Below are 14,597 nucleotides of genomic sequence, written 5' to 3' on the forward strand. Positions count from 1 at the left end.
AATAAGCACCCCTCGGAACCTTCACAACGCTTTATTCCGGCGCAACCGGAGAGCAGCGAAACTACGCGCGCTGTACAGCGCCTGGCTCAGCCCCTGTGCCCGCCGCAGCAGTCTGTGAACTCGTGGGTCCCGCAGGGCTGCTTCTGCGCACACATGTCCCGTTCTTCAGTGAAAAAATAAAGTGACTGTAGAGGTGGAGCAGCAGCGCGATCTGAAAGAGACAAGCAGCTCCTGTGAGCGCTACGGCTCCTCAGAGGCACTGGGCATGCACGACTTAGGGCTGTTCGGCCTCCAGGAGCATAGTGACAGGACAGAGGGTTTTCGAGCAGAAGGAGGAGATCTATCTAGGTGAGGTGTGAGGAGGAAATTCCTTCCCCAGAGGGCAGTAGGGCCGTGGCACTGCTGCCCAGAGCGGTGGGTGCCACATTCCTGGAGGTGCCCACAACCACAGAGGGGCCCTGGATAGCCAGAGCTGCTGGTGGCACAGCTGGTAACTTGCTATGATCATTTTCACTTGGCATATAAATACATATTTAATCAAACACAGCTTCTGGTCAGTAAATGCTCTGATATGCACTTACACACTTCCGCATGTGTGCTGGCAGAGGCCTGGCATTTGCACGTCTACCAGCCTTGCACGTCTACCAGCCTTCCCCTGGACTTGCTCCATGCCTCACCTCCTCAAAGAACGCTGACATCACCTGCCCGGGCCGTGCTCCCAGCCAGCACAGCAGGGAGCAAACCCTCAGAGCATCCCACACAAGGAAAGCAGCCCAAAAGGAGAACGCATGGCTGTCCCCAAACACAGGGCTGCTGCACTGAAACACCTTGTAACACCTTGTAACTTACACAATATAAATACTAAAGGGAAAAATATCTTTAAAATGACCTGTGGGACTGAGAGGATTATTTAAGTGCACCTTATTCAAATGTTTCTTTCCCAAGAGTAAACCTCAGGGGAAAAAAAGGTAACTTGTCTTTGTTTCTCAGTCTTTTACATTTTTATAGCTATAAATTAAAATTCTAGCTGGAAGAAATATTAATAAATGGTATTTATATATGGACCCTGTTTGGCAGAATTCATGTGTTCAACCCTTTTACACTGAACAAGGAGCAAGGGAGATGTTTCAAGGCCTGTGTTCCCTAACCACAGGATTATGTTTTTAGATGCTTACATAAGAAGTCTACAATCTTACCTTATCTATTTAACTTTTGTTATTAGTGTTGTTCCATTGTGAGCAGGGATAATAGGTGCAGGAAAATCCACTTCAGGGGCATCAAAAAAGTATGCCTAAGTTATCACAAAAGAGAAAAAAGACCATTTAGGAAGAAACAAATGATTCCGCCTCATCAGCTCCCATTCACTCTTGCCACATCCACCACCCATGAGGTGCAAGCACAGTACTGGAACAACAAATCTGGATATTTTCTAAGTGATTTTATCAGATTAGAAATGGCCAGTTAAAATGGGACTCTAAATTGGATTTTACAGTATAACAGTCAACAGCTAAGAAGTCTGAAAAGACCAATACCAGACAGCACTGCAGAAATGTACTCGACTGACTGCTGATTAACTGATGAAGCTCCACACAGCCTATGGTAACAGGAGCTCCTGCTGACATCAGAGTTCCATTTTGCCCTCTACCTGCATGCTGAGCAAATCTAGTTAGACTAGAAGCTGAAGTGGGGGGTCAGAACTAAAGCCTGTACAGCATCATTCCACTTAGTGCAATGAAAAGACAAAAAATAATTTATTGTCATTATGGACTTCAGTAGCATTACACCCTTCTGATTTCATAATGTGGATTTACTAATTTCTAGCAAGTTTATGTTTTCATACATAGAACTCAGAAGTATGCACTATATACTGGACATTAAATAATTTTAAATGATTAACTGAATATGGTACTTGTTGGAATAATCTGTGACTGGGTACAACAAAGATTAATGTTTTTCTGACACTAGAATGAATTCCAGATAACAATTCTGTTTTTTGAGTAACTCTGTGCTAAATATTTATTATTGAGTTTGTTACTTCCACTGTCTAAGTCAGATTGGCATTAACTTCTGCTGTTTGAAATGATGAGAGATTTTCCTTTGGTGGTTTTTCACAAGTACCTCTTGTTTTTTGATTTATAAAGATTCTCCAGCAACATCCTTCCCTGCACTATACCATGCTGCAAGTCCCAGGTAATAACAGGTTACAGAGCTGGGTGGGAAAGAAAGAAAAAAAAAAAAAAAAAAAAAAAAAAAAAAGAGTCCTATACCAAGCAGCCAACAGACAGCAGGGCGTGAAGCAGGACGATGGTCCCCACGGTCGCCAGCGCAATCCTCCGGTTGTCATCTCTCACAGCAGGCCAGAAGGTCATCACCAAAACAGAGCCCGAAAGGCACAGGGAAAAAATCATCAGGACCCAGCGCACCACTTTTTGTGGAATAATCCATAAAATCTGTCAGGGAGGAAAATGACTGTCAGAGAGACTACGTGAAACTGAGATTCATTAAATAAATGCATTGTTCTCTGACATTTCATCACTTCCAGCCAATTTGTTCTCAAATTAACCCATGCCTAATTTGAGGAAAGAACGACAGCAGCCACAGCAACAAGGAGCTGCTGGGCATGACAAGTTCATGCTTCCCGAGTTCTGGGCAGCCCCTCCGCAGTCTCCCCCCAATCAGAGCGGCCCAGGACGGTGCTGGCCAGGGAAACTCATCCTCAGAGCCTGCACATCAGCACTGCCCCCAACACATCCATCCACATCTGCAGCCTGGGAGGACACATCCCAGTTCCCAAGCTTGCCAGCAGCCTTTAGGCCATACATACCGCTGTGGGAATATAGATGAAGAGGGAGTAGCCATATACACATACTATCTCCAGGAACGAATAGGAGACAATGTTCATAACTTTACTGTTCCTCCACATCAGGAATCCCCAGAGAGCAAGGGGAACAAGCCAAGCGTATGCATAAATCGTTGTTGCCGCTATGGACACTGTAAACGTGTCAGAAGATTTAAGGTTCTATTAGAATACTAGCCAGAATCAAACATATAGAAACATTTAGCCTGAAAACTAGAGAGTTTCCTTTGAAATTATTTTCAAAATATAAAGCATTCGTTATTTGTAAATGGAGAATTTTGCATTTATCCCCACTTTACTTTACACCAAGTATTTTTGCCAGCATTTCAAGTTAATTTAAAAATAAAGACTCCAGAAACAATTACCTTGCCGCTTTAAATTTATTACACTTGTGTATGAAATGCTGTCATTTTCAATGTGAAAAGAGCGATGCAGAACATAAAAATTTAATTAAAAATTAATTAAGTTCAGCTTCTGATATTGAAAAATAAGAATAGAATGCCAACATACTAAAACATTTGAGACTACAGACATGAGCGTCAACTCCAAAACCATTCAAGTGACTTCAGGCCCACTTCCAGTGCTTATTTTGCCATCTCTTCAAAATTTACAGAGAGCAATCAATCAACAAGGCTACTAAATGAAGGCTATGGCCTGTTTTTGTGTTACTGCATTAGCACATAAAAGAAACATCACCACCACACCCCCAAGACCATATCATATTCTTACAAACCTTTTCTGAACTCGGGCACGTAGTGGTACGTCGGCCTGCCCAGGTGGATGAAAAAGTTTGAGAGATTGCCACTAACAGCAATGGCAAAGACAAGCGTAGCACATATCCAGAAGGGACCTTAAAAGGAAACACAATTTCAATAACAATTCCTCTGCCTTTTTAATTGTTTAGGGAGAGGAAGCAGAATACAAACTCAAAACGCTCAGCACAGAAGAGAACTTATCACGCCTCATACCTACCATAGAGGTCAGGATTGCTGCGGACATACAGCCTTACAAAGTTCCTCCCTGGCACTGGGAAAACTGAACCCTTGATTCTGTCCAGGACCTATGAAAACACACAAGACAAGTTTTGTCTGACCAAAAATGATAAAAGGAAAGATAAAACATGGCTCAAATGAGTTCTCCTGGACAATGGAGTGCTAACCTGGTAAGTGTCCACATCGAAGAACGTCTGGTAGTACTCAAATGTCCAGAAAGGGGCACTTTTCTTCTGTCCCGCAAGCAGCTGTATGGTAGGAAAAGCAACATGGAAAACATTACAAACATGTAATTTATAAATTACTGGTTCATTCACGCATTAGTTAAATGACGTCTCTACCCAGACAGAAAACAAAATTAACAGGAAAATACCTATTAGCGCTTTCTATGAACTACTTAACAGTTTTTCTTTACCCTTCCAACATTTGTTAGCAGCAGCTAGTAATCTCCCTGCAAACAGAATAGTGGTCTGGTGTTCTAAAGAGCAGCGAGATGCCACCTTCCAATGCATTATTTATATCACATTTTCATCTATACCACAAGCTCCCTTGCGCAGCTTGACAGCTGCATCAGCAGAGCCTTCAGACAAACCCTGGGCATTTCAAAGCCTCCTGCTTTCCTGCCAGAGGCACCAACCCCATGGCAAAACTGGCAGAAACAAACACAGTGTTGCCACTGTGTGGAAGAGCATTACCTCTGTTTTATCCGAGTCATCAGTCCCCAGCAGTTCATCGTCCTCCTCTCTCCCTGGTTCCTGCCGACGGCCGTGCTGATTCTTATGGGCTTCCACCGGCTCATCGATGCTTATTGTGGTGGCATCAGGATTCGCTGCAAGCAAATTAGCTGCATCGTCAAATTCTGCAAATAAGTACGTCACAAGAAAGGTGATGACCAGGTTACCAAAGGATATTTTCTCACAGCTCAAAGAAATACATGAAGACTCCCACACTACCCAAGAAAGGATGCATCAGTAGTTTAGGCACCTGATGTGCAAGGTTTCTCAAAACCCAAACTGACGCAGACAGAACTGAACGTTTATTCAGTTAACGAAGTGCGCGGCCTCCTCTCCTACTGATCTGGTGTAACAGACCAGTACCAGGGAGCTGGCACCTCCATAACGCAAAACACGGAGCAGAAACGCTTCTAGACAGCTGCCCAGCCGGTACCCACAGCTGCACCGCGCTCACCTCGGAACTTGAGGTCATCCACCGCCGCCATCCGCCCGCTCGGGCCGAGAAGCAGCTCCCGAGGCCTGCACCCTCCTGCAAGCACAAGGCCCCGCCGGGCCCTGCCGCTCAGCACCCACCGGGCACAGGCAGCGCTGCTGACCAGGCCGCCAGCGCTGCCCCCGATGCCAACCCTACCGGCAGTGCAGACGGAGGCTACCGGCTGCCCTCCGTCACCTGCTCCCCCGGGGAACCCCGCACCGCCCGGCCCGGCCCCGCACCTCTGCTCCCCACTGCCCAACCGCTCCCAGCCGCGACTTCCGCCTCCCTTAACAACGCGGCAGGAACTGCGCCGCAACGACCAATCAGCAGCTCCGCTGCTCGCTTCTCCCGCCCACCCGGCAGGCTGTAAAAGATCCTATTGGCGTAAAGCTCCGCGCCGGCCAATCGGAGGCGCTTCCTCTTCTGCCCCACCCACTCCCTTAAAGGGACCGCGGCCCCTCTCCCGGGCTGCCCGCCCTTCTCGCTCCGCCCGCCCCGGCGCCCTGAGCGCTGCAGGGGCTGTGCCGGGGACGGGTTAAGGTTGTGCGGCGTCTGTGTATTATCTGCCTAGGTACACGCGCGTTTAGGTTATAGAGCTTCAAGAATGTATGTCTCAATGCAGAAATAAATATAATATATATAAACGTGTGTGCATATATAATTTATATATACTTTATACGTATGCCCTAATTCTTAATCTGGGAAAACATCCCGATTCATTAGCAACGCACGCAGCACACCCGTGACAAGCCTCATAACCGCGCAGGTTGCACCAGGAATCTCTCCCTCGCTGCGATGCATGCCCTGCCGGGGATGCGGGCGGTGCAGCTGCGGGCTCCTCGCTCAGGCAGACGCTGGAGCCCACGTAAAGGTGAAGAACAGTTTGAGGCAAGGCAGAAATTCAGCCAAACACGTGGACATTCCCCTCCTCCCCCCCACCCCCACCTCACTACCTTTGCCCCCACTGTCGCGCTGCGGTCACTTTGTAGCAGCCAGCCCAGCACAATGTTCAGCATCAGGGTGCTCCTACACAAACTCCTGATTCTTTTGTACGTTACTCTGTGTGTCGTTGTTGGTAAAACGATGATGATACTGTTCCCTGACACCACGAAAAGATACATCCTAAAGCTCGGCGAAAAGAGCAGAATGAACGAGAACCCAAAGTTCAGCTACGAAAACTGGGGCCCGACTTTTTTCAGCTTCCAGTATTTGCTCTTTGTGCTGAAAGTGAAGTGGAGGAGGCTGGAAGACGAAGCCTACGAGGGACGCCCTGCTCCCAACACACCGGTGGTGGCTCTAAATGGGGAGGTTCAGCACCTCTTCAGTTTCATGCGAGGTCAGTACATCATCCTTGTACCGGTTTGGGGTTGTTAAAAGGATAAATGACAAGAGGCTGCCAAGGGGTTAGGGACAAGCAGGGAACGTACTGCATTTCTGCCTTCAAATGAATGCTTTATCCTGGGCTGCTGTGCCATGCACTCTCAGCTCTCTGCCTCTTGATTTCCTGAAGTAACCAGCTCATTGTCCCGGATACAATATCCCTGCACGGCAATAAGCTCAAAGACCTCTTGCAAAAGCTGTCCCTACCTAGATATACTGAAAGCCAAGATAATTGTTTCTTTTAGGAAGATAAGACCCAGAATCGGAACCATATGCAGTGAGTCACGACCGTTGGCTGTCATTGCCTGCACATACGGGAAGTCCCAGAAGCCAGGCTAAAGCCTAAAAGCACACGGTGTTTTTGCAGATTTAAAGGAGCTAGAAATTAAGCAGAAGAAAAAGAAGTTGCTTTGTACTTTGTCCTCTGCCTCCCACTGAAATCTCTGTAGAACGTGGAATTAATCATTAAGCTGCAGTCTCTAACTCCATGGGAGGGATTAAATCCTTCTCCAGCTCTGCTTTTCTAATTTAAAGGTGTACATATAGAGACAGATAGAGATATAAAATAGGGCTGCAACATAGAAATAACGGTACATACACAGTATCTACAGGAAGGCACCCTGTTTTTTTAGCTTAAGATGCAAATCTATGCTAGCAGCAGTTTGTGAAGCTAAACCCAGCCAGAAGGAACATCTTGACTGCACTTTAGATAATCTAGCATCACCACAGACTAAAAATCCTGCAAGTTTTCTTAAACTGAAGCCTTGCAATCAATTGAACAGGTGCTAACAAATGTGGGTACACCTGTGCTCATTTGCAAGCAACCGCATAGATACTTTCGCCCCTGGCTTGTGTAGCATTAGTTTAATAAGTATGTAACCAAAGTTCTGCTTGGACAGAAAATTGCAGAAATGCATTGAAAGCATGAAAGCCTGTGAGGCACGACTGAGGGGGCTGCAGCTTCCACTCAGCTTGGCCACAACTGACACCTCTGGGGAAAAAAAAATGTCCAAAAGGTTCATTAAGAGAATTCATAATTTGTGCTTAGAATAATTTGTGCTTAGACCTCTGAATCGCTGTCCTTCAAGAAACTTTGCAGATGATCACATCTAATATTTTTGCAGTTCCTTCATATGAAGGATGTCAAGGAGGCTGCGAGGTGCTACATTTTGATCAGTTCCCTATCCCAAAATGCTGGTAGCTTGAGAAATGGTTCTTATGATGATAACACATCACAAGACATCTATCTGGAGGGTACGTTCTGCCTTCCCTGGGCGTTACACAGGAAAGGATGCTCCCTGGCTAAGCTCACTACTGGATCCTGCACCGGTCAGTGCCAGCTTAAGGAAAAGCAAGCATCCTTATGCTCGTTTTGTACAGAAACCTGGTGATACAGATGTTCTGCTACCAATTTTAATGTCCTAGGAAGAAAGTTTTGTGATAAGTGACTTAGTCGCACAGGAAACACTGTGGCAGAGGCTCAGTTCAGTGTATTAATTCAGTTCTGTCCTTCCTCTCTCCATCAGTGTAACCACAAAGTGTCCTATGTTTTTCTTCCAGATAACCGACCTTTAATCCTCAATTTTGGAAGCTGCACCTGACCTTCATTTATGTTAAAATTTGATGAGTTCAACAAACTTATCAAAGATTTCAGCTCTATAGCAGATTTCCTTATCATCTACATTGAGGAAGCTCACGCAGTAGGTACAGTACAAACATGACATGAGCACCTACCAAAACTTTTGATATCTACCATTCCCTTTAGGAAGAAAACTAATTTAGCAGAGGAGGGAACTGCAAACAGTCAAGAATCAAAAACGGTAACACCGAATCTAGGCACCAATCTTTGCCCTTGATTCCCCAAGGACATTACTCACACATCTGACGTGAGGCACTGCTGCTGGAGACACTCATCTCTGTGAAGCGAAACACATAGTTAAAGCTTTGCAAAACTTCCTCCTGGTCTCAGTACAGCTCCTTTTGGAAAGAAAATAAAATGAATAGAGCGTACACATATTTATCTACACTGAACTAAGACATTGGCAGAGATTTTTAGCCCCTGGTTAAGACGGTTTTCTAAAATGTAACATTTACAACATTACATTATTCACAGTAGTTGAGAAACAGACACCCAGTCATTAAAATGGTTTACATGTTTCTCCTTTCCTAGGAACTTGTATGCAAATGTGTATTTGAATATTTCTGAAGAGGAAGGATGTGCCTTCTACCCAATGTACTTATCACAGATCAGAAAGTTGTTTTTATAGGCTTAAAGAGTAGAGTCAAGCTGAATAAATGGTACTATTGCTGAAACTGTGCTAAATGAGCAGGAAGCAGCTAATATCATGACTTCTAATTTAAAAAAAAACCTTCTCTGCAGCACAAATTTTGGCAAACTTTATCCGGAAGGGATACAGTTCCCATATTATCCTTCCAGGCTAACGTGGGAAAATTTCAGCTAATATACGCCTAGTGTTTCTGAATCCTCAACAAAGGGAAAATACTGTTTTCAAAGTAAAGGAAAAAAACTTAGCATCATTTATTTTCAAAGCTGTACCATTCTCATACCCTAAGAAGGATCTCTCATTTCACGGCAAGTTTTGTTGCCAGGAGTAAATTGCAATATATGGCACAGCACATCTCTACCCCAACACCTAAACTTCACTGCTAAATACCTTTCTCATTTGTTTTAGATGGATGGGCCTTTAAAAACAATGTTGTTATTAAAAAACACAGAAGCCTTGAAGATCGAAAAACTGCAGCACAATTTCTTCAGCAAAAGAATCCCTTATGTCCAGTGGTTTTAGACACAATGGAAAACCTGAGCAGCTCAAAATACGCAGCGCTGCCAGAAAGACTGTATATACTTCAAGCAGAGAATGTTCTCTACAAGGTAAAAACCATCAACAATAAGGAGCACAACATATTGGGATCCTCAACTTTTAAAATAAGAATGTTTTACATTTTATTCAACAGTCAGTATTTCATTCTTTTTCATAGCTAGCCATTTCACAAATCATTCTAACCTCAGGGAAAAAAGGACTTGCAGCAACACCAGTCTGGGCCTTTACAATGTACATATTTGATGTACACCTCAGTCCTGCTCAAATATTTATCCTGTGGCGTATTAGAAAACCTAGCTACATCCAAGCTGCAAGATGCAGGCACACTCCCCAGCTCCAGGAGCCAGACACAGGCTCTGTCCAGTTACACAGCAGGGTGTGACTTGTGCACACACCATCTCCTGCGCAACGGCTGCCAAGCAAAGGAAGCCCAAGCACACCCCACCCGCCGTTCTGATTTAACTGCTGCGCTCTAAAGACTTCTGCTCTGTGTATTTGAGCTTCACTGTATAATTTTATTGCCTTTGCAGGGAGGAGTGGGGCCTTGGAATTATCACCCCCAGGAAATACGCACCATCCTGGAAAAACTGAAATAGAAAAAGAAAAGAGGAGGACATCAGAGTAAAGACTATCTGGATACAAAAGCTCAGTGGATAAGTTTTCATAGACCTACGACTTAAAAAAAAAAAAAACCCAAAATTTCAAAATGCCAGAAAATACCAGAAGCAACTAGAAAGAGAATAACGTACGTGGATTTAAAGAGCGTCCGTAATGTAGTTCGTCACTGACATGTATGGACATTTTCAGGTCTATCACAACCACCTCAGCTATTGCACTGTAGCATCTATCTTACTGTGCTTATATACCACATGCAGTAATGAATACTAGTTGAGCCTGCTGAGCTGTTACGACTGGACACCAAGATCTAAACTCTTAAAGAATATTGTGCAGGATAAACCTCAGGGATGGTGACATCTGTAAGAGCCAATTTAATGGGAAACGACTGATTTCTCATTATTAAGTTTCTCTCCCTCTTGTATACGTACCATTTTCCTAAATGTTCAATTTCACACACTTCAAAAGGCTTCTGAATAAGACAATCTCTCCTGACATTTGTTTCTAAAATATTTGTTATGACAGTCACAGCACAAAGCACAGGCAGCTGTGACCTGATTTTAGAAAATATTTTTAGAAACAAAGGATTGATTTGCAATTATTAAAACAAATAAACAAGCCAACCTATCAGAGCACCATGGATCCAGCTTTTTTTTTCCCCTCCGGTTATTTACAAGCAGTAGTAGCTTATATTCATCCTGTTAAACAGTTTATGTTGAGTTGATCAGAAAGTTTCCAATTTAAGAACTTCTGAAGAGTGACAGTAAGAAGTAATACCTCTCATTTAAGTATTTCACGCCTTTTCTACTCAACTCAGAGTGCAAGGGAAACATCTCACAGGAAACTGAGCTGCAATTCATGTCTTAAAAAAGTCTGACTTAAACACAATGATTTAAATGGACCTGGTTATGTTCAAATGTTTTTGGTAATGGAATCTGTTATTACAATTAATGACAGTACCGTGTTATGCCCACTAAACTGGTGGTGAACACATACTACAGCTGTATCTTCAAAAACACTTTAATGCAAGGTTCTAATAATAAATATTTCCCGTGACAGAGATATCAAAATATAATACCAAAAAGATGAGGTACAAATTCAAGCCAGACTTAAGTGTCTTCTGCTGTGCCCTCTGCGATCACCCTGTGCACCGATACGAAGTGATCGAAGGCAGATTTGATGATGAATCGCAAGTAAGTGGCTTGGAAATCAGGAAGCTGTAAAGAAAAAAAAAATGTTACTGCATTCTCTGCAGTAACATAACTATCAAACTACGTGCAGAAGTTTGCTACAAAGATATAGATATTTGTCTCTGTTTTCAAATGACACAGAAGTTAAGTTCTTTTAGTACATGCAGCCAGCTTCAGAGCTTCTTCAGACGAGAGCATTTCCAAACAGTTGTCCCTCCCCACCCCTGAATATTGCAGCCCACAAGACGACAGCTGTGGGAGGACACACTGCCACCCTTTTGGAGAGAGCTCTTTCACACAGTTAGGAGCAGTACGCAGGTGCAATTTCACACCATAATCAACAAAGAAGCAGCAGCAAAGTGCAATCACATACCACGAACGATAAATTCCTACATCTAATGTCAAGCTGGCAATAATTATCTTCTTCTCATAGTTTCTACCCAGTTAGTTTAGACATCCTATGCCATGAAGCACTATGGTGCATCCTGTGTATACTCACCGGAAACTCTTCCATTTGAAGCTGTCCTTCTGTGTGTTGCAAATCTAGAAAATAATTTTTTTCAGTAAATAATAAGTAATAATAAGTGTGCAATGCTGTGAAAAATTTTCATTGGACTTCAGAGTTCATGAGAATTTAAGGACCATGAACTGACACAGCACACAGAAATTGTTCTTTACAAGGTGGTTTAAGAGAACAAATACTTTCTGCAATATCCCAGTGTAAAAATACAACTCATTACACTGTTTTATAAGACATCGCCCAAGGGGCATTTAAAAAAATACATAACAAAGCAGGAACTGGCACTCTATTATACTACATGAGTCTGTTTTCAATTTTTGGAACATCTCCAATTTTACATCTCCAAACAGCTAAGCAGCCCATCAGCATTCATAAAATTTACTTAAACGTCTATTAAATTAATGTCTAATAAAATAAGCAAGCCAGATATGAATACTCAACAAACACGTATGGAGTTAAAATGACTCACTGAAAAATTAAGAGTGCATCAATAACGATAAAAAGGATAGTTTTATCTCTATGGATCAACAGAACCTCCCTAAAATCTAAGAAGCACAATTTTACATGCTGTGTACTTAATTAAAGGCATAAAATTAGGATTTGACCTTACAAAAAAGCGTACTGTTACCCAGTACATTTGTTTACCATTAGCCATCTGAAAAAGCAGTTTTCAAGTTGAGGAAATGGCACTACAGAGCATGAGGCTACACGAGAGGAAGACTGGCTATTTTTCAGCATCCATGTTTTCACAGGATGTTCGAAGATACAAATGGGGAACTCCAAAAATTTGACACTACTTAGCAAGAAGAGATAGATCCCTCCAATCAACACTGCAATTTTTCAGGCAACTATTGTCAAAACGTAAATACCTTACTGCAAGAACTACACCACAGTATAATGTCACAAGGAATTTCTGCGAGAAAATTAGGATTCCTGTGAAATACATCATAGAAAAGACTAACCAACACTAACCAAAAATAACAAAAGTGTAGGTGACAAGGCTCTACCAAAGCATGACATTGTTCTGGGGTTGGAACCAGATTATCTTTAAGGTCTGTACCAAATTAATCCATTCTGTGATTCTGTGGTTCTGTGACTTTTGTTCTCAGGTGCCTGCCATGGCACATATCCTACTGTTAACCTCCTTTGTTTTCCTAGAGGAAAAAAATAATAACAGTTCAAGCTTCATTAGGAAGTTTTATGTTTTGTGAATTATCTCAGTAGTATCAACAAAAGTCAACCAGAATCATTCCTAGGTTGCCTACCAGGAGTTTTGTTATTTGAAAGCCTTGACATAGGTAGATCAGCAGATGCACAGATCAACATCGATCCCACCAAACCGCCACTACTTCAGGCTCAGAACCTTACCTTTTTCAATGCACTCTTCAAAATCTACTGGGTCTTTAGACACACTTCTTTCAATCCTTAAGGTCCGCACTAAAATACACATGCATTTAAAATATCAATATAAACCCTAGGGTTTACTGATTGTTATGTTTATTGCAACACACTTCATCTACAAAGCATCTTATAATTCATTCTTGCTCTAATGTAGGGCACGGGACTGAGACAACCAATGCAGTCATGTTTCAGGGTGGACAACCAACGACAAGTTGCCAGTTGTGTTGCTGATGGCCAAGCGCGTGTCCCCATGCTCTGACCTCAGATCAGTCCTTTTGGTCTTGCAGCTCACATCTTCCTTTGCATTATTTTAAGAAGAAAAACTAAGAGAGTTGCCATATAAAATTATAAAAATCAACATTCAGAATTAATCATTAAAACAGTAAGTATTGCAGTTCTGTCTTTAAAATGAGATCAGACATCACTGTGCTAGAGAAGATAACCTTAAGGAAAAAACAAGGTCCTGTAAGAACACAATATGCAGGTGGGGCCAGTTTTCCATCTTTTCTGATACATCTTCAGAGGAAAAATGGATGTGGAGGACAACTGTTTAGTTAAGCTGTATTTTTATTATACAGCGGAGGTTCAGGTTGGATATCAGGAGATATTTCTTCTCAGGAAGAGCAGTGATGCACTGGCACAGGCTACACAGGCAGTGAGAGGCCACCATCCCTGGGGGTGTTCCAGAGCTGGGAGGATGAGGCACTGAGGGACGTGGGCAGCGGGCATGGGGAGGTAGGTTGGGGATCCAAGAGGTCCTTTCCAGCCTTAATGATTCTGTGATGTATTAACGTGCTAAATGCAACTCAAAAATAAGACAGTGCTGTGAGGATGTATATATAAGCAGGTATATGCACCCTGAACAATGTGAGCCATGCGCTGCTACGCGAGCCCTTACCCAGGTAGCACTGGATGGCCACTCTGCTGATGGTCACACGCTTGGGAAAGCCAATGATGAACTCCTGAGGGAACATCCCTGTCGTCGACCAAAACGTTTCGGAACTTCTGTGGAGAAAACAGCACAAAACCACCCCCTGTGGCTCTTTGCTTATGGCCACCGTCCAAGAAATCTCCCCTCTCAAGAAATAAAACAAAAAAAAAATGGAAAGCTGTTTTATTTGGGGGGTCGTAACCGACAGGCTGTGTGACAGCGGGAACGCTCTGTTGCAGTATCAGAACTCAGTGCCACAGAAAGGCAATACGAACACTCTGTACAACAGTACCACGGGAAGGCTCACAGCCATGGGACGTGCGGGCAGCGGGCAATGCCGCACTACGTGCCCTCAGAAGCCCGGCCCTCAAGGCCCCGGGACGGGAGCGGAGCCGCGCAGCCCTCAGCCCTCCGCGCGGCCGCGCCGCCCTCACCCGTCCGCCATGTTGTGGGCCGGGTGCTCCGGGTCGCTGGAGGTGGCCATAACGAGAGCAGCGCCCGCCGCGCTCAGGCACCAGTCGGCGGCCGGCATCCTGGCCCCTGGAGCGGGGAAGGCCGAGGGAAAGGCCCGGCGCGAAGTCACTGGAGCCCGGCGACGGCGCGGCCCCGCCTCCCGCTCCCCGCCCCCGGCGCGGCCCCGCCCGCAGCCGCCGGCGCCG

At 44.1% G+C, this 14,597-nt stretch overlaps 3 protein-coding genes across 7 annotated transcripts; 1 reads left to right on the forward strand and 2 right to left on the reverse strand.

Moving 5' to 3' along the window:
* Window positions 17-5,402, reverse strand: YIPF1 (Yip1 domain family member 1). Of its 3 annotated transcripts, none has more exons than XM_021404419.1 (10): window positions 5,298-5,402; window positions 5,038-5,112; window positions 4,545-4,708; window positions 4,017-4,097; window positions 3,830-3,917; window positions 3,591-3,707; window positions 2,825-2,991; window positions 2,268-2,450; window positions 1,197-1,291; window positions 17-211 (listed from the first exon to the last, which is right to left on the reverse strand). In XM_021404419.1, exons 2-9 carry the CDS (start codon window positions 5,066-5,068, stop codon window positions 1,202-1,204), a joined length of 921 nt encoding a protein of 306 aa, XP_021260094.1. In that variant the 5' UTR covers window positions 5,069-5,112; window positions 5,298-5,402; the 3' UTR covers window positions 17-211; window positions 1,197-1,201. The 3 variants fall into 3 exon arrangements, with proteins under 3 accessions (XP_021260094.1, XP_021260093.1, XP_021260091.1); XM_021404418.1 differs by having other exon boundaries at window positions 4,545-4,678; window positions 5,298-5,394; XM_021404416.1 differs by lacking the exon at window positions 5,298-5,402 and having other exon boundaries at window positions 4,545-4,678; window positions 5,038-5,291.
* DIO1 (iodothyronine deiodinase 1) lies at window positions 5,493-10,464 on the forward strand. 2 transcript variants are annotated; one of them, XM_021404415.1, is made up of 4 exons: window positions 5,493-6,394; window positions 7,999-8,142; window positions 9,132-9,331; window positions 9,812-10,464. In XM_021404415.1, exons 1-4 carry the CDS (start codon window positions 5,854-5,856, stop codon window positions 9,875-9,877), a joined length of 951 nt encoding a protein of 316 aa, XP_021260090.1. In that variant the 5' UTR covers window positions 5,493-5,853; the 3' UTR covers window positions 9,878-10,464. The 2 variants fall into 2 exon arrangements, with proteins under 2 accessions (XP_021260090.1, XP_021260089.1); XM_021404414.1 differs by having other exon boundaries at window positions 9,132-9,869.
* HSPB11 (heat shock protein family B (small) member 11) lies at window positions 9,776-14,576 on the reverse strand. Of its 2 annotated transcripts, XM_021404422.1 has the most exons (6): window positions 14,373-14,576; window positions 13,906-14,012; window positions 12,975-13,043; window positions 11,586-11,629; window positions 10,975-11,113; window positions 9,776-9,868 (listed from the first exon to the last, which is right to left on the reverse strand). In XM_021404422.1, exons 1-5 carry the CDS (start codon window positions 14,468-14,470, stop codon window positions 11,006-11,008), a joined length of 426 nt encoding a protein of 141 aa, XP_021260097.1. In that variant the 5' UTR covers window positions 14,471-14,576; the 3' UTR covers window positions 9,776-9,868; window positions 10,975-11,005. The 2 variants fall into 2 exon arrangements, with proteins under 2 accessions (XP_021260097.1, XP_021260096.1); XM_021404421.1 differs by lacking the exon at window positions 9,776-9,868 and having other exon boundaries at window positions 10,899-11,113.

This window comes from Numida meleagris, chromosome 7 (genome assembly GCF_002078875.1).
Source record: "Numida meleagris isolate 19003 breed g44 Domestic line chromosome 7, NumMel1.0, whole genome shotgun sequence".
NCBI classification, from domain to species: domain Eukaryota; kingdom Metazoa; phylum Chordata; class Aves; order Galliformes; family Numididae; genus Numida; species Numida meleagris.